General features: G+C 32.8%; 1 protein-coding gene across 2 annotated transcripts in view; it reads left to right on the top strand.

Moving 5' to 3' along the window:
- The window catches only part of LOC127711630 (nuclear pore complex protein Nup155-like), a 67,767-nt gene that overhangs the window by 35,782 nt on the left and 13,281 nt on the right, over window positions 1-18,704 (top strand). For both annotated transcript variants that reach the window (XM_052217740.1, XM_052217746.1), the window contains exons 23-30: window positions 225-356; window positions 682-759; window positions 1,801-1,997; window positions 2,430-2,580; window positions 6,819-6,923; window positions 7,499-7,653; window positions 10,161-10,404; window positions 15,299-15,419. In XM_052217740.1, coding sequence (XP_052073700.1) covers window positions 225-356; window positions 682-759; window positions 1,801-1,997; window positions 2,430-2,580; window positions 6,819-6,923; window positions 7,499-7,653; window positions 10,161-10,404; window positions 15,299-15,419 — 1,183 coding nt within the window. The remainder of the gene's footprint in view (window positions 1-224; window positions 357-681; window positions 760-1,800; window positions 1,998-2,429; window positions 2,581-6,818; window positions 6,924-7,498; window positions 7,654-10,160; window positions 10,405-15,298; window positions 15,420-18,704) is intronic.

The raw sequence follows: 18,704 nt of genomic DNA, 5'->3' as shown, positions 1-18,704 counted from the left end.
TATTATCAGCAAAAGAAGAATATAATATTTTTTCTAAATCCATGAAGCATTTCAAAAAGCCATGGTATCAAAATTGTAATTAGACTGAAATTGAAACATTGCAGTCAGTTTTATAAGTTTGAAAAGATCAAATAATTTGATGTTTTACAAATCCATGTATCTTCATGCTACATAGCCTTCTATTGAAGGAAGACATGTTCACTTATTGTGTATTTTAATTTCAGATGTGCACATCACTGATAACAAGTTTAATCAACATATATTTAAATGACAATGCTAGTATAGATTTGGTCAATGCCAGACTTAGAGAAGTCTGTCCTACATTGTATAGCTCTGATGATGCTACTTGTTCCAAGGTAAGGAGTATGTCTAACCAAATCTAATTTTATTAGGTTAGGTGAATGCAAGTTTGTAGCATTTTGGGAAAATACAAAGCTAAAAGAATTGCTTTAAAAATGCTGATGAGTTTAATTTTATACATATCAATGAGTAGGAACCCTAAAGTTTTTCAAAAAGAATTTGTTATTTATCACTTACCTGTTTATGGAAACTTTAAGAATGTGATATGAAAAGGGAAATCTTTGCCAAATTAAAAAAAACGTGTGAAAAAACAATTAGAGATACATGTAGAAACTTTCTTAAGCATCTCTTAATATTTATATGAAATATTTTCTTTTTCAGGCCAATGAATTACTACAGGCAGCTAGAGTAAATCAAAATCAGACAGAAAAAAGAAAACAGCTGTTAGAATCACTGAAGGTAAATAATAGCTAACATAGAATATTTTAAAAAGATGTGGATTTTGTATGATCAGAATTCAATTTTAGAACATGTTTAATTAAGAAATAATTCATGACAGCCATAGATTTGTTTTCATTTAACCATGGGTTGGGCATTTATATCTGATTATTTTATCCTGAGCGATAATAGGACAAATACGGTAATTTTGTCAACCTTGAAAGCCCTATACTCACGATACTGTTTTGGCTGTTCCGTTTTACTGCCCATATAATAATATTAATTATATTATATTATTCAAACATAAATTAAAAAAACTCACATTTTTCAACTAAAAGTGTTCTTCTTATCTTTATTTATTACATTCTGAGCGTACAAGAAGCCTGAAAACGCTCGGTGTTTACATTTGACGACGGAAGCATACATATGACTTCACCTTGTTTAGTTGCCAAAGATGATAACATCATTTTGCGGAATAACTGAAATGGACTGATTTGTTTATTATACATTAGAATAGAGATGGCCCTATTGCATTTGAAGGTTTACCTACGTAGAACGTGGGTTGTACTGTTAAAAATTGAGTTTTCCTGGTGGTATAAAAAAAGATGGGCATAATGGGGAACAGCCAATTTTGTGTGTTAATGTGTCTGTGCTTAAAGTAGATATACTGTGATTATACTGGTTGACGATATATGGGTTGTCATATTAGAATTAGGAAATATATTTCTTTATAAGAGGTTTCTTTAAAAATACAATACACAACAAAATAATAAATTGACAAAGGGACTGAGAAAGTCATGGAAAAAAGAAAATAGAATACTATTAATGGATACCTGAATCATCTTACTCCAAATAAAAAAAAGTAAGAGCTCTAGCATGTAGAACTTAAATTTTAATGGGAAAAATAAGGATTTTTTTTTATAGTTCACAGGTTGTAATTTGAAATTAAAGAATTGCATTATATTTTCTGGTCTTATTTTGCTGTTGAGTTGTGTTTCAAGTTTATTAATTTTGTATAAAAGAAAAAATGTAAGATTTCATTATTGATGTTTTGTTTTGAAGTTGTACAAAGAAGTCACCCAACCTCTACAGCTTCCAGGTGTATGTAATTCATTTGCAACAGTACATTTCTTTGAGGGGATTGTTGACCTTTGTTTGACCTTGTCTACTAAACGAGACCCACAGCAGTTAGCGTTACATTACTATCGTAGTGGAGAACCACAAGAGGATCTTCAAGGGATGACAGCACATTTGGCAAGGTACAAAAATGTATATTCCTATCCAAATTAAGAAAGTTATTGCTTAAAAAATGTTAAGGTTACATGTGTGTTTCTCTTCAGTCATTTTACTGTACAGATTAACCTATCTTTTTCAAAATCTTTCATAGCAATTTGGAGTAGAAAAAACATGCTTTAATACTATGTCGAAAAACAATGTGTGATCATTATGAGAAATTTTTTGATATTTTTACTATGCAAGCCTTGCAGAGGAGCAAAGTTATTATATTTATTCAATATGTGAAATTACCTGTTTTTCATTTACTGGGAAATCAAAGTATTTTATTTCAACCAATGTCATAATATTGAAATGGTTAGCAAACATATTGTTATATCAAATTTTCATTTCAATTCTATCTATTGTATCAAAAAAATAATATGAAAAATTTAATGATAATCATTGTTTATTTACAGAATGGAATGTTACAACTGTATAACAGACACTCTTGGATACCTGATGTCTGCCAGTGTTTCCCATCCTCAGGCACCAAGTATACCTAAAGGTCCAGGACCCCCTCCAACACCAGATCCAAGTATACTAAATGCAGCTGATGCTGAAAAATATGTAAGGATAAAGATACCAAAAAACTGTTTAGTTAATAATGATGTTCATGATTGTTGTCCAGGCTCCATAATCAATGTAAACATGTCAGATAGTCCTTTAAGCAACATTAACTTTGGTTTCATTTCTTTACTCTTCTATATTTTGTTTTATTTAGAACAGTTTGAAGTCAGTTGAAATGGTACTTGCACTGTATAATTGCAAGAGAATATTTTAAGGAGCACAAACAGATGTAATTCACAATATTAGGCACTCTGTCATCCTTGGAATCCACTAAGAATTTCTGTGATTTTGTTTCACCTGGTAGGAATGTCACAAAATGCAAGACATCGGATAACTATCTAACGATGGTTACAACACAGGTATCTTTGTATACCCCTGCTCTGAAAGATAGGGTATACTAGTTAACATGTGCCGATCCATTCCGTAAAATTTTGGTCGCTTGCTTCTCAGGAACTAGAAATCATGACTTCCTGAAATATAGTATCAAGTTTCATGTGAGCTTGCTATTCTGTGTGATGTATTTTCAGATTTATCTCTCGTCCACGTCCTGTTTACCGAATACTACATAATGACCATGTATAATATTTGAGTCATATATTTTTCTCAGGAACTACAAATACTGGCTTTCTGAAATTTGGAATGAACCTTTATGTGAGCATGTCATACATACCATGTGATGTATTTTACATCCATCATTCATTAACTTATTGTTAAGCCAATAATTATAGGGAAGGCATCATTAGTGAGTAATAGCTCCCAGTTCCACTTGCTGTATAAAACTTCATATTTCGGTAGAAGAGCTGGATAAGTCATATTTTGTTTACAGATGCCTAATATTCTGAAGCTTTCATCAGGCATATTTAAGTTGTCCTTAACATTATTTTCATGCTTAAATTACTGCATAAAAACTTCATAAGGTTTTTCTAATCAATTTTCATGCCCCATTTATGAGTATTATGTTTTTCGGTCTGTGCGTTCGTTCGTTCGTCCGTACGTCCGTTCATCCCACTTCAGGTTAAGGTTTTTGATCAAGGTAGTTTTTAATGAAGTTTCAGTCCAATCAACTTGAAACTTAGTACACATGTTCCCTATGATATGATCTTTCTAATTTTAATGCCAAATTAGAGTTTTGACCCCAATTTCACGGTCCACTGAACATAGAAAATGATAGTGCGAGTGGGGCATCCGTGTACTATGGACACTTTCTTGTCTTTTAAACTTGTTTTAAGTTAAAGGATAACTATATTTGGTATAAAGAATCATTCTAAGGTGAACTGTCTATCTGACAGGATTCATCTGAAATTGACCTTATTTTCATGGTTCAGTAATAATATTAAATTTTTGTGATTGGGTAAGATTCTTAGATACAATAAGTAATTGGTCAACTATATTTGGTGTATTGAATGATGGTAGAATAGAGAATGGAAAAGGGCAATGTGTCAAAGAGACAGCAACCCGACCAAAGAGCAGAAAACAGCCTATGGCCACCATGGGTCTTCAATGCAGTGAGAAAATTCTGCACCTGCAGGCGTGTAACAATAATGAATACTAGTTCTGCGAAATGGATGCCACCATAAAGTCTGAAACATACAAATGAAACAAAATTTTTAAAAATCCCACAAGACTAACAAAGGCTAGAGGTTCCTTACTTGGGACAAGTGCAAAAATGTGGCGGGTTAAACATGTTTTGTGAGATCTCAACCCTCTCCCTATATCTCTAGTATATGTCTGTCTTACACAATTCATCTGATCTTGACTTCATGTCATGGTGCGAGTACACAGTTATCGTCCTTTGATTTTCGTTGTCCACAAATGTAGTCCCTAGTGTGGACAGTGTGTTACTTGCCATTTTTTTTTATACCCCTTCCAAATTTATTTCTCCATGTTTTATGACTCAAATAGCAAGTAGGGGGGTGAAATGACACTGTAAAAAAATTTGGGTCATGAATTTTAAAGTAAAGTAGTGATTTGGTCCAGCTGAAAAATGTTAAAAATTAGCACTTCGGAAGCTGTCAAAAGATTAGAAGACCCCCTTAACATAAAATTGTCCATATTTTGAGTTAGAGCCGATGAAGTTTTCTATAATTTTGATATAATTTGTCCCAAAAGTAGTACAACACACTGTAAAAATATTATTGAGAAAGCGCAGGTGGGATTTTTTTAATTTTCATTTATTGTCTAAAAGAAATGCACTACGAAATAACTGTGTACTCGGACCTAAGAGGTGAAATCAGGAAATATAGAATCTGTACTTTGGCAATTTCCCTGAATGATTTGATGGTGTCAATTTGTCAAATAGCATAAAACTAAAGGATTTAAACTTTTATTTGATAGAATTTCTGCAAAAATGACCAATTTGGGCATATTATGGTCAAAATAAGCATTTCATAGCTTTTTCAATTTTGAGGCATAAGTGGCATTCTGACTTTCTATCTGACAGGTTTTTATGTGTCAATATTTGTGTTTCTATGCTTCAATCCAGTTGTATTACTCATTTGTGAACTCTGAATCTACAGAAAAGAAGATTATCTCAGACAATATGTACAAAATGTGTTGTATATATGACCCTCGTCTAACGCCCTGTTTGGATCAAGTTAAATGTGAGGAGCTTGGAACACAAAAGTTGAAGTCCATAATAAAGACCTCACTAAATTTGTATAAAAAGCACTTAACAATGTCTTTTGTACCTGTTTCATGTCACATAATATCTTTCTTTTCTTCTGTAGGATAGCAAGTGGTTCAAATATAAGCTTGTTGCGACTAAAATTGCATGCATGTTCTTCACTAAAAAGTGAAAAATCTTTGTATCAGACCATACTGTCAGCAAAAAAAGTTGAATGCAAGAGTCTTTTTGTGCTCAGATTTATTGTAACATGTCACCTGAGTATAGAAATGATAGAAAAGACACAAATTTTTATTTCCTATAGCTTCAATATGCATTTTTATATGTAAATATGTGCTACGGCCTAAATTGACCCTAAATTATTTTCAGTCTTACTTGGCCTAAGACCCTTTTAAACTAATATGATATGTTATTTGTGAGTTTTCTTTCCATTTACAGTACATTAAATACATATATAAGGATTATTTATAACCAAAAAGCTTTACAAATTTAAAATTGCTGGAAAATATTACATCTTCATGTAAGGCCCCCCTTCATTGGAAAACCTCCATTTTTAGGCACAGGCTCATATAAATTTGACTTTTTAATAATTATGATAAGTCTGATAAATGAAATGAGTACTCAATTGCTTTTAATACATAATATTTTATATATTAAGGCATTTCAAAAGTATTTTTTTGCAATATTTAAATTTTTTAAGCCCCAAATGTTGATAGTTGAAATTTTTCAATTTTAACGTCTACATTTAACACGCAAAGTTGAATATAGAATTAGTCCTATTGTCTATAATATATATCCTATTGCCATGAAACTTTGTAGGCAGTCTTATAATTTATTAAGCTTTGGTCATACCAAGTTTCATTAAGATTGGTCAACTTTTTCTACCCTATTAGGTCCGAGTACACAGTTATCGTCCTTTGATTTTCGTTGTCCACAAATGTAGTCCCTAGTGTGGACAGTGTGTTACTTGCCATTTTTTTTTATACCCCTTCCAAATTTATTTCTCCATGTTTTATGACTCAAATAGCAAGTAGGGGGGTGAAATGACACTGTAAAAAAATTTGGGTCATGAATTTTAAAGTAAAGTAGTGATTTGGTCCAGCTGAAAAATGTTAAAAATTAGCACTTCGGAAGCTGTCAAAAGATTAGAAGACCCCCTTAACATAAAATTGTCCATATTTTGAGTTAGAGCCGATGAAGTTTTCTATAATTTTGATATAATTTGTCCCAAAAGTAGTACAACACACTGTAAAAATATTATTGAGAAAGCGCAGGTGGGATTTTTTTAATTTTCATTTATTGTCTAAAAGAAATGCACTACGAAATAACTGTGTACTCGGACCTCATGGTTTATTGATTAATGTTATATTTTTGTGTTCACAAAAGATTATATGATACCATATGAATAACTTTTGTTTTATTTGTTGTATAGAATGATTGTAAGGTGGATATGTCCATCCAACAGGGTTGATCTGACCTCACTTTCAAAGATCATTGATGATTTAAATTTTTGTGAAACCTGTAGTATGACCATGATCTCAAAGACATTGAAGCAGATGCACTCATCTAAGTTTTTTTTATGAAAAATAGATGCCTGGGTATTTTTGTTTTACAGAAATCAGATGTTTTCACATTGGCATTACGGTCTAAAGATGAACTGTTCCATGTTGCTTTATATGATTGGTTATGCAATGGTAACATGACAGAAAAACTATTAGAGGTAGGTACTTAATACATACAGAGCTTACCTTATAATGTGTTTACTTTTCCATCATTGAAGTCAATATAATGATCTTGATATTTTCTGTTTTTAGTGAACATGGGATTTTGGTTAACATTTTTCCTAATTTGACTGCTGATCTTTGTTCTGGAAGACAGGTGTGTGTTTGATGCATATGGTACATTGTTTAACCATATAGTAAAGTAATAGCACATTTTTGTTCTTCTATTTGTAGGTCTTAGCACTGAGCTTTAGATCTTAAAACTTACAACAAAGTAATGACAAACCTAGCATCTTCTGATTTAAATTATATGATATTCATCAAGGATTAGTGTATTGCTTAAGTCTAAACACTAAATTACATTAAAGAAATGGTGAAGCCTTCCTGCAGATAACCTTACAATGAACATTATATTTCCATGTTCTTCTGATAAAAAGACATCAACTTATTCCCTGACGCAGAAATATTCCTACAAATACTTTTATTTATCAAGAGAGATTGATCATACGGTAAGGAGGTATACATGACAATTTGTTAATAGTTTTTGATAATATAAAACTTTTTAAATTACTAGGTGCAGTCTCCTTTCCTTGAAAGCTACCTGAAGAGAAAAGCAGGGTACCAGGGAGAAGCCGTACAAGCATTGGATATGTTATGGAAGTATTATGAGAAGCTAAGAAACTTTCCAGCGGCAGCAAAAATATTGTCAAAATTAGCAGAAAGACATGGGTAAGTGATATTCAATTGTTTAAAACCATATCTTGCACAGGTTTATACTTATGTTATGTATGTTGTTGATTAGTATCCTTTTTCAGTTAGTTTTATTTGGATATAAAATCAATAAATATATTATGCAGATGAAAATTAAAAACAAAAAATGAAAATATCATTTTTGTCGAGGCAGCGACTCCTGTTGCAGAAGGCTCGACATAGGGATAGTGATACGGCGGTGGCAGCTTAACTAACTTCTTAGAAGATTAATATTTCAGAAGGTAGAAGACCTGGATGCTTCATACTTTGTATGTAGATGCCTTATCATATAAAGTTTCAGTCTGTCATATATCTATTGTCCGTGACCTCATTTTCATGGTTCAGTGACTACTTGGAAAAACAAGTTAATATTTTTTGTAATGGTAATTCCTCTCTTTTATGAGTAATAGGATAACTATATTTGGTATTGGCGTACCTTGCAAGGTCCTCATACCTGTCAGACAGTTTTCACTTGACCTCGACCTCATTTCATGAATCAGTAAACAAGGTTAAGTTTTTGTGGTCAAGTCCATATCTCAGAACTATAAGCAATATGTGTACTGTATTTGGTGTATGTAATGATTGTAATTTGTACATGTCCAACTGGCAGGTGTCATCTGACCTTGACCTCATTTTCATGGTTCAGTGGTAAAAGTTAAGTTTTTGTGTTTTGGTCTGTTTTTCTAATACTGTATGCAATAGGTCAACTTTATTTGGTGTATGGAAATATTTTACGATGTACATGTCAGTCTGGCAGGTTTTATTTGACCATGACCTCATTTTCACGGTCCATTTGCTCAATGTTAAGTTTTTGTGTTTTGGTCTGTTTTTCTTAAACTTTAAGCAATAGGTCAACTATATTTGGTGTATGGAATGATTGTAAGGTATATATGTCTGTCTTGCAGGTATCATCTGACCTTCACCTCATTTTCACAGTTCATTGGTCAATGTTCAGTTTTCCTGGTTAACTTTGTTTCTTAGATAATATAAGCAATAGGTCAACTATATTTGATGCATGTAATGATTTTAAGGTGTACATGTCTGTCTGGCAGGGTTCATCTGACCTTGACCTCATTTTCATGGTTCATTGGTCAATATAAAATTTCCATGGTTTGGTCTGTTTCTTTTATACTATAAGTGTAACAGCCACTATGTTCCGTCAGTTACTTTGTTCTGGCGGAACTTTTCAACTAGTTATTTCGTTCCGATGGAACTTTCCAACTAGTTGTTTTATTCCGAGTGCAGTCGAGAAGTTCCGGAAAAAAGTAGCTAGTCGAAAAGTCCCGGAACAATGTAGCTAGTTGAATAGTTCTGGCGGAACAGAACAACTAGTTACATCGTTCCGAATATACCATATTTCGTCCTTTTTGTAGAAAGAGGGGGAAGAATGAGTATCAGTATATATAAGAGCAAATCATTAATTTACAAGAATACCCAACGCACTGAAAGGGGTTTCTTTGGGGACAAATATGCAAAATTTAAGTTGTATTTCATAGCTCACATAAAACGGATTAAGTTGCATTATCATGCAAATTTAGTATTCATAGTAACCTCAAGAGAGGGAAGAATACCCCCCCCCCCCCCCCCCCCCCCCCCCCCCCCTCCCCCCTTGTGGTTCTTTGCATCAATTCTCCAAATGGAACTTTGTGACTGGTTGATAAGTTCCGTTGGAACTTTTGGGCTAGTTTGTTAGTTCTGGTTTTGACTTATTTGCCAAAGAGGAACTTTGTGGCTAGTTGATAAGTTCCTTTTGACTTTTGTAATCAGTATCTTGGTTTCCCTTTGAAAGGTTCAAATATAATATGTTGCGCTTTAACTTTGCATCAATTCTCCAAATGGAACTTTCTGCCTGGTTGATAAGTTCCGTTGGAACTTTTGGGCTAGTTTGTTAGTTCCGGTTTTGACTAATTTGGCAAAAAGGAACTTTCTAACTAGTTGATATGTTGCGTTGGAACTTTTCAACTAGTCACTTTGTTCCGGTGGAACTTTTAAACCAGAGGAAGAACAAAGTAACTAGTTAATAAGTTCCTCAGGAACTTTTCAGCTAGTTAGTTCTTTCCGCCCGGAACTTTCCAACGTCGGAACAAAAGAGCATTTACATAAGCAATAGGTCACCTATATTCAGTGTATGGAATGATTGTATTACAGTTGTACATGTATTTCCGGCTTGGTTTATCTGACCTTGACCTCATTTTCTTGGATCATAAATGTTAATGTGATACTTGTAGTAAAACTTTATATTTAGGACTATCAACATAAAATCAATGGTCAGTATAGTAGGCGAGACATTTCAGCGTGTGCACTCTTGTATAAATTTGATCAGTTTGAAGTGCTTTTCTGGATTTATCTTCAGAAATGAATGCTCAAACCCTAAAATCTAAAGCCAATGGTATGACCAAAAGAGTGATGCTATTCATTTAACAATATGAAATTTGTCTCTATAGTACTAGGGTACATTGTGTAGCTTTTTGTATTTTCTACTTTAGAAATGATGTTCGTCTACAACAAAGAATAGAATATTTGTCTCGTGCAATTATGTGTGCCAAAAGTTCTACCACTCATATCAGCTCAGCAGCAGATGGTGAATTTCTGCATGAATTGGAAGAAAAGATGGAGGTTGCTAGGTTACAATTACAAGTACAGAAAGCTTTGAGTAAACTTTCATCTAGTAGAATGGAATGTCAGGAGGCATTAAATCGTCTGGATTCAGACCTGCTTGATTTGACAATAGTAAGTGCCTTATTTATATGTGGTTAAAGTTAACAAACTGTCTTCCTAAATAATAAATTGTCCACCAATTTTTAGCGGAGAAGAATTCTGCCAGAACTTCGTGTTTCTTTCCTCTGCAGTTAGTTTTCTAAAGAAATTAAACGCTTCAATAATTTTTAAATGTTCAGAACTTCATCAAATATTCTTTATACTAATATGTAACTTCTTCACTGTAGTAAGTTTATATGAATTAAGATTATAAAATTTGTCATACATGGACAAAAAGGAGTTACAATAAATCAAATATTTATAGTGTTTACACGCTTATAGATGTTAATTAACTTTATTTATGCAATACTGTGGATGCATTATTATTCGTGGGGTACCAATTTTTGTGGACTTCCTGGATATAGGCAAACCACAAATTTAAATGTTCAACAAAGAATAAATTTTCTATAGACTTGTATAGAATTTGCAAATCCAAAAAATCAAATATCCACAAAAATACCTTTTTATACGCCCGTTTACATGACATTATTACGGTATACCGTTGTCCGTCTGTCCGTCGTCAACAAATTGGACAATAATTGAAAAAGGCTTTAAAGGGGCACTAGCTACGAGATATAATAAAATTATAAAATATGATTTTTTTTGTTCAATCATTAATGAAAGTGAAATAGTGAAATAATAATTCGCTTTTAGCAGCTACTATTGTCTAATTTTGTCAAAATAAGCAAAGAAATATTGATGATGAATTATTCACTTGCAAGTGAATAATTCGACCTCATTGAATCTGTATTCATGTGAACTTCAATTAAACCCCTAAGCTAGAGATGGAAAACGCATGAATTGTGTGCATGTTTGATTATTTAAAGGAAAAGAATGTCAACATTGAAAGTAAAACAAAGGTTAATCATTTAATTGACTGATTCGATCATCAAAAAAATCATTCTTATACAGGTAAAAATGATGATTAACATATATTTTTAATCTATAAATGAAATTAAATAGACCTAGTAGAATCCATTTGCACGAGTTGCGCTATCTTTTTATATCTTTATTTATGTTTATATACCTTATATGGGCATCGGTGGTTTTCGGGAGGTCAAGTCGACAGTTAATAAGATGGCGTCTAGACTAAAATACACACAAAACGAAGCTACATATTATCCACCCTATGCCCTGTAAATTGTTTATTTTTAGACTTTTTATAATTTGGATAAATGTTTTACATTGTTATACATTAAATATGAGAATTTGAGTCAAATCGGTGAACATGAATTTGACAGCTAGTGCCCCTTTAACCAATTTTCATGAAGACTTTGGTGAATTGTTTATATCTATTGACATAAGCACCATTTTGGTTTTTGTAAATATTAGATTTTACGTTTCTGAGTGGTGGGATTTTATTCATAAAAAAAGGGGGGATTTTATGGTTTTTGGACAATAACTCAAAGATGCTTTGAGCAGTTTTCATGAAACTTTGGTGACTGGTTTATATCTATTAAAATGAACTCCATTTAGTTTTTTTATAAATTTCTGATATGACATTTAGGAGTTAAGGAACCTTATTTGAAAAAGTGACGGGCGTATCATGTGCTCATGGCACAGCTCTTTATTACCTCTGTTTCCCGCTCAACTCTGTTCGTCCGTCTGTCTTTCCGTCCGTCCTTCCAAATGAAAACTTTTGTCAAAGTTTTCTTGGCTTCTATAAATGGAAAAGATTTAATATTTGGTCTTCAACTTGATAATGTTGAGTTGTAGTGAGTAAGCAATTTGTATACGACCGCAAAAATTTTTTGCGGTCGTATATTGGTATGACGTTGGCGTCGTCGTCGTCGTCCGAAGACACATTGGTTTTCGCACTCTAACTTTAGTTTAAGTGAATGGATCTCTTTGAAATTTTACCATAAGGTTCAATACCACAAAAGGAAGGTGGGGATTGATTTTGGGGGTTATGGTACCAACAGTTAAGGAATTAGGGGCCAAAAAGGGCCAAAAATAAGCATTTTCTAGTTTCCAGACAATAACTGTAGAACGGTGTATGGATCTCTCTGAAATTATACTACAAGTTTCCATACCACAAAGGGACGGTTTGGATTTGCTTTGGGGGGTTATGGCTCAAACCGTTTAGGAATTAGGGGCAAAAAAGGGGGAAAAACAAGGTTGTCCTGGTTAATGGACAAATACTTTAGTACAAAACATAATTTAAAGCAGTGTAAGGGAGATAAATCAAATACATCATTGAAATTATCTCCCTTACACTGCATTTAACTTATGTATGAAGTAATGGTTAATGAACAATTAAGATAATTTAAAACAGTGTAAGGGAGGTAATCCAAATACAACGTTTTGGTTACTTCCCTTACACTGCTTTTAAATTATGTTTAAAGAAATGCATATTTATAAAGGAAGACCAGTAAAATTTTCTACAAATGTTGCATCTTTTTTTTTTACAAAAAAATCCATATGAAAGATTTGACACTATATTTTAAATTCTATTATAAAATAGATTAAGTTTGAAATCACTATGGTAAATTTAAATGGGTAATTATGGTTGCAAACTCCATTGGAAATTTGAATTGAGATTATGACCATATCTTGAGGGAAAGAATTTTTTGGGGGAAAAAAGGGGGAGGGGGGTAAAAAGAAATTGTGGGGGGTCAATTTTTTCTCATTTCAGATTTCAGAAATTAAAAAGAATTATTCTTCAAATATTATTTTTTTTTCAAATTTCAAATATTGAAAAATTTCAAGAAGTAATCTTTAATTGCACAGTATGGCGCATTAGATTTGTAAAATCTTTGACCACATTTATTTATTTGTTATGCCGAATCTAACCGTGTATTTAGATTTTTAATTTTGGGTCCAGTTTTCAAATTGGTCTACATTAAGGTCCAAAGGGTCCAAAATTAAACTTTGTTTGATTTTAACAAAAATTGAATATATGGGGTTCTTTGATATGCTGAATCTAAACATGTATTTAGATTTTTGATTTTGGGCCCAGTTTTCAAGTTGGTCAAAATTGGGGTCCAAAATTAAACTTTGTTTGATTTCAACAAAAATTGGATATATGGGGTTCCTTGATATGCTGAATCTAACCATGTATTTAGATTTTTTATTTGTGGACCCCGCTATCAAATTGGTTCATATTGAGGTCAATAGGGCCCAAATTTAAATTCGTTTGATTATATCAAAAATTGAATTATTGGGGTTCTTTGATATGCCAAATCTAACCGTGTTTTTAGATTTTTAATTTTGGGTCCCGTTTTTTAAATTGGTCTACATTAAGGTCCAAAGGGTCCAAAATTAAACTTAGTTTGATTTTAACAAAAATTGAATTCTTGGGGTTCTTTGATATGCTGAATCTAATCATGTATTTAGATTTTTGTTTATGGGCCCAGTTTTCAAGTTGGTCCAAGTTGGGGTCCAAAATTAATCTTTTTGTTTGATTTCAACAAAAATTGAATATATGGGGTTCTTTGATATGCTGAATCTAACCATGTATTTTGATTTTTGGGCCCGTCATCAAATTGGTCCACATTGAGGTCAAAAGGGTCAAAAATTAAACTTTGTTTGATTTCATCAAAAATTGAATTCTTTGGATTCTTTGATATGCTGAATCTAACCATGTATTTTGATTTTGGACATTGGACCATAATAGGTAAATTAAAAAAATTTCTTAGACCACATTCTTTCTGTGTCAGAAACCTATGCTGTGTCAAATATTTAATCACAATCCAAATTCAGAGCTGTATCAAGCTTGAATGTTGTGTCCATACTTGCCCCAACTGTTCAGGGTTCAACCTCTGCGGTCGTATCAAGCTGCGCCCAGTGAAGCATTTTATTACATCTGCCATTTAGCCACTTCCTGTTTGCTGATAGTTTAAAATTTTACAACACTCATTGTACAAGGAAAATTTTCATCAAATTATTCTTGGCTCCAATTGAAGTGAATGATTTTAATATTTGGTCTGGGAATGGTTAGTTCTCCTCTGATAAATATGTTAACTCAATCAATTGCATGCAGCAACACAGGTTTCTTCAATCCACAAAAATAAATGAATTCTCAGTTTATATAGTTTATATAGCTGTAAAAGCAGAAATTTTTCGTGGAGGATTTAATTTCGTTTATTTCGTGGAAAGAATATATCCACGATTTTAAAACCCCCTCGAAAATTTAACCTTAATATAAGATCACTTCCAAATACTGGAAACCACGAAATTAAATCCCCATGAAATCTTATATAGAGACAAAACCACGAAATTTTAACCCCACGAAAATTAATGTTTCTACAGTAGTAGTCCTATGTTAATTTATGTTGATCATTGTCATTTTGCTTAGTTTCTTCTGTTACCTATTCTAATATCGGACTCAGACTTCTTTTAAACTGAGTTTCACTGTGTGTATTGCTGTGTGTTTGTTTGTTCCACATTGGCTAGAGGTATAGGGGAAGGGTTGAGATATCACAAAACATGTTTAACCCTCCACATTTTTGTGCTTGTTCCATGTCAGGAACTTCTGGCCTTTGTTTGTCTTGTATGTTTTTTAAGTTTTGGTTCATTTATATGTTTCAGGGTTTAGTGTGACGTCCATTTTCACTGAACTAGTATACATTATTTAGGGGTCAGCTGAAGCTGAAGGGTGGGATTTTCTTGCTGTATTGAAGACCCATTGGTGGCCTTGGGCTGTTTTCTGCTCTTTGGTCTGGTTGTTGTCTCTTTGACACATTCCCCGTTTCCATTTTCAATTTTACATAATCTTCTGAGGATCAAGTAGATCCCTTTAAAGTAGGGTTAAGTTTGTTGTGCTTTAATGAAGTGAAGTTTAGAGTGAATGAATTAAAAAGAGATATAAAGAAATATTAAATGATTGCACTATTCACATTAATAATTAAATTTGTTTTGTTTACAGTTGTATGAAGACTTTGCAGACAAGTTTGATTTATCTGAATGTAAATTAGCAATAGTCCACTGTGCAGGATTGTATGATGTAGTTCTAGTCGAAAGTTTGTGGAAAGATATTATTGATAAAGGTATTTTTAATTATTTATTTTGATCTTTTACAGTCAAATATAGATTCTTACATTGGTACCAGTGGATTATAGGATTTATCTATCGAGATAGTTAAATTATCAAAATATTAATTATCAAGATTGGATAAATCCGATAATCCATGAGTAAAACTATTTAAGAATCTGTTTCTCTAATGATTATTAAATAAATTTTCATTTTTTATAAATGAAAATCCCCTTGGAGTGCAGTTTCATTGAGATCGGGTTTCTTAATTGCCATTTTGCACTTGTTTTTGTTTTGTAATCCCTTTCCTGTAATAAAACTGCCACTCCAGTATAGTATGATAATCCTGAGGGCCCTCCTAATAACTATATTAATGCCTCTGGGAAATACTGGCTAATGATCACTAATCACTTTTTACCTGTGTTTTTAATTCACACCTGAGTGACATTGATCACAAGCTCAGAACTAATATCATAAAGAAATTAAACTTCCATGACAACTGTCTTCATTATTTAATTACTTTTCAGCAAAGACAATCGTCAATTCTGATTTAAAAATTAAAAACTTAATCTAATTTACGTAGAAAAAAGTAATTTTTCACGAGTTACACATGTCCTTTATTTACTATGTAATACACATGCGTGAAATTGTCTTCAGCAGATTAGACACTTAATCTTAAAATGCAAAATGATTTTATTCTAAATTAAACGAGTGCAACTATTATCTGTTATATTCAAACACTTTTATATGTAATAAAATTAAAAAGGCAGTGATTTCCTGTCAATTTGATAAACAAAACGAATTCTGGAAATGAATCCGGAATTACCAATTCTTTAGTATTGTCACATAACTTCCAGTTTTAATTTCGTCTTCAAAATCGAAAGAAACGTTAGCGATATCTGAGAAATTAACCATTTTGAGTCATTAAAATCATTTCAGTTTTAAACTGTTGCCTTCCCTAAACTGTTCTGCTCCGTGTTGAATGCCGTACCTTGACCTATAATGGTTTACTTTTATAAATTGTAACTTGGATGGAGAGTTGTCTCATTGGCACTCATACCACATCTTCCTATATCTATTGAATGTTTTTAGAAAAATGGTAAGAAAATTCATGAAGTAAATGCAATGAAACAGTCAATAGAAGTTCGTTGATGCTATGAATCTACCCTAGTGTGATTTCGACAATTTGAAAAAAGGGCACCAACTTTTAGGTTGCACTTTGTAAATTCAGCTGTTTCACAAGCCACGCCTCTTTTGGGGAGATATATAATATTCATAGATATAGATATGTTAATTTGTTTTTTAGCTCACCTGGCCCAAAGGGCCAAGTGAGCTTTTCTCATCACTTGGCGCCCGTCGTCCGTCGTTGTTAACTTTTACAAAAATCTTCTCCTCTGAAACTACTGGGCCAAATTAAACCAAACTTGGCCACAATCATCATTGGGGTATCTAGTTTAAAAAATGTGTCCGGTGACCTGGCCAACCAACCAAGATGGCTGCCATGGCTAAAAATAGAACATAGAGGTAAAATGTAGATTTTGGCTTATATCTCTGAAACCAAAGCATTAAGAGCAAATCTGACATGGGGTAAAACTGTTTATCAGGTCAAGATCTGTCTGCCCTGAAATTTTCAGATGAATCGGACAACCCGTTGTTGGGTTGCTGCCCCTGAATTGGTAATTTTAAGGAAATTTTGTTGTTTTTATACGACCGCAAAAAAATTTTTGTGGTCGTATATTGGTATGACGTTGGCGTCGTCGTCGTCGTCAGGCGTCGTCCGAAGACACATTGGTTTTCGCACTCTAACTTTAGTTTAAGTGAATGGATCTCTATGAAATTTTACCACAAGGTTCAATACCACAAAAGGAAGGTTGGGATTGATTTTGGGGGTTATGGTACCAACAGTAAAGGAATTAGGGGCCAAAAATAAGCATTTTTGTAACTTCCAGACATAACTTGTGTGTTAGTGTATGGATCTCTCTGACATTGTACCACAAGGTTCCATATCACAAAAGGAATGCTGGGATTGATTTTGGGGGTAATTGCCTCAAAATTTTAGGAATTAGGGGCCAAAAAAGGGGCAAAAAACAAGCATTTTTCTAGTTTCATGACAATAACTTGTGTGTAAGTGTATGGATCTTTCTGAAATTGTACTACAGGGTTCCATATCATAAAGGGAAAGCTGGAATTGAGTTTGGGGGTAATTGCCGAAACGTTTAGGAATTGGGGGCCAAAAAGGGGCCAAAAATAAGCATTTTTCTAGTTTCCAGACAATAACTTGTGTTCAAGTGTATGGATCTCTCTGAAATTGTACTGCAAGGTACCATACCACAAAGGGAAGGTGAGGATTAAGTTTGGGGGTGATGAATCATAAGGGGGTTCAAAAAATTTGGGGGGGGGGGGGGATTTTTTTTTTTTCATTTTTTTTTTCTTTTAAAATTTTCCATTTTAAGTTGGTTATTTCTGATTTATATTTAAAAGCAAATAATAATGATATGGTAGGAGATACACACCAAACAGGATGTGTAAATTATTATATAATAAGTATTGTGCAATAGCAATAAATTTTCAATTGCACAGTATTGCACAATAGCAAGAAATCTTCAATTGCACAGTATTGCGCAATAGCAAGAAATCTTCAATTGCACAGTATTGCGCAATAGCAAGAAATATCCCATAGCACAATATTGCGCAATAGCAAGAAATTGTCAATTGTACAGTATTGCGCAATAGCAAGAAATATTTGATTGCACAGTATTGTGCAAAGGAAGATACTTCGTATAAATTGCTTATTTCTTGACCAATTTCAATGGGGTTTTATTCTTGAATTCTTGGGGTTCTTTAATATGCTGAATCTAACCGTGTATTTAGATTTTGGATTTTGGGCCCCGTTTTTAAATTGGTCCACATTGAAGTCCAAAGGGTCCAAAATTAAACTTTGTTTGATTTCATCAAAAATTGAATTATTTGGGTTCTTTGATATGCCGAATCTAACCATGTATTTAGATTCTTAATTTTTGGTTCCGTTTTCAAATTGGTCTACATTAAGGTCCAAAGGGTCCAAAATAAAACTTAGTTTGATTTTAACAAAAATTGAATTCTTAGGGTTCTTTGATATGCTGAATCTAAACACGTATTTAGATTTTTGATTATGGGCCCAGTTTTCAAGTTGGTCCAAATCGGGGTCCAAAATTAAACTTTGTTTGATTTCAACAAAAATTGAATATATGGGGTTCTTTGATATGCTGAATCTAACCATGTATTTAGATTTTTGATTTTTGGGCCCCGTTATCAACTTTGTA

Source organism: Mytilus californianus, unplaced genomic scaffold (assembly GCF_021869535.1).
Source record: "Mytilus californianus isolate M0D057914Y unplaced genomic scaffold, xbMytCali1.0.p SCAF_1, whole genome shotgun sequence".
Lineage (NCBI taxonomy): Eukaryota > Metazoa > Mollusca > Bivalvia > Mytilida > Mytilidae > Mytilus > Mytilus californianus.
This window is presented reverse-complemented; position numbering and strand designations above follow the sequence as displayed.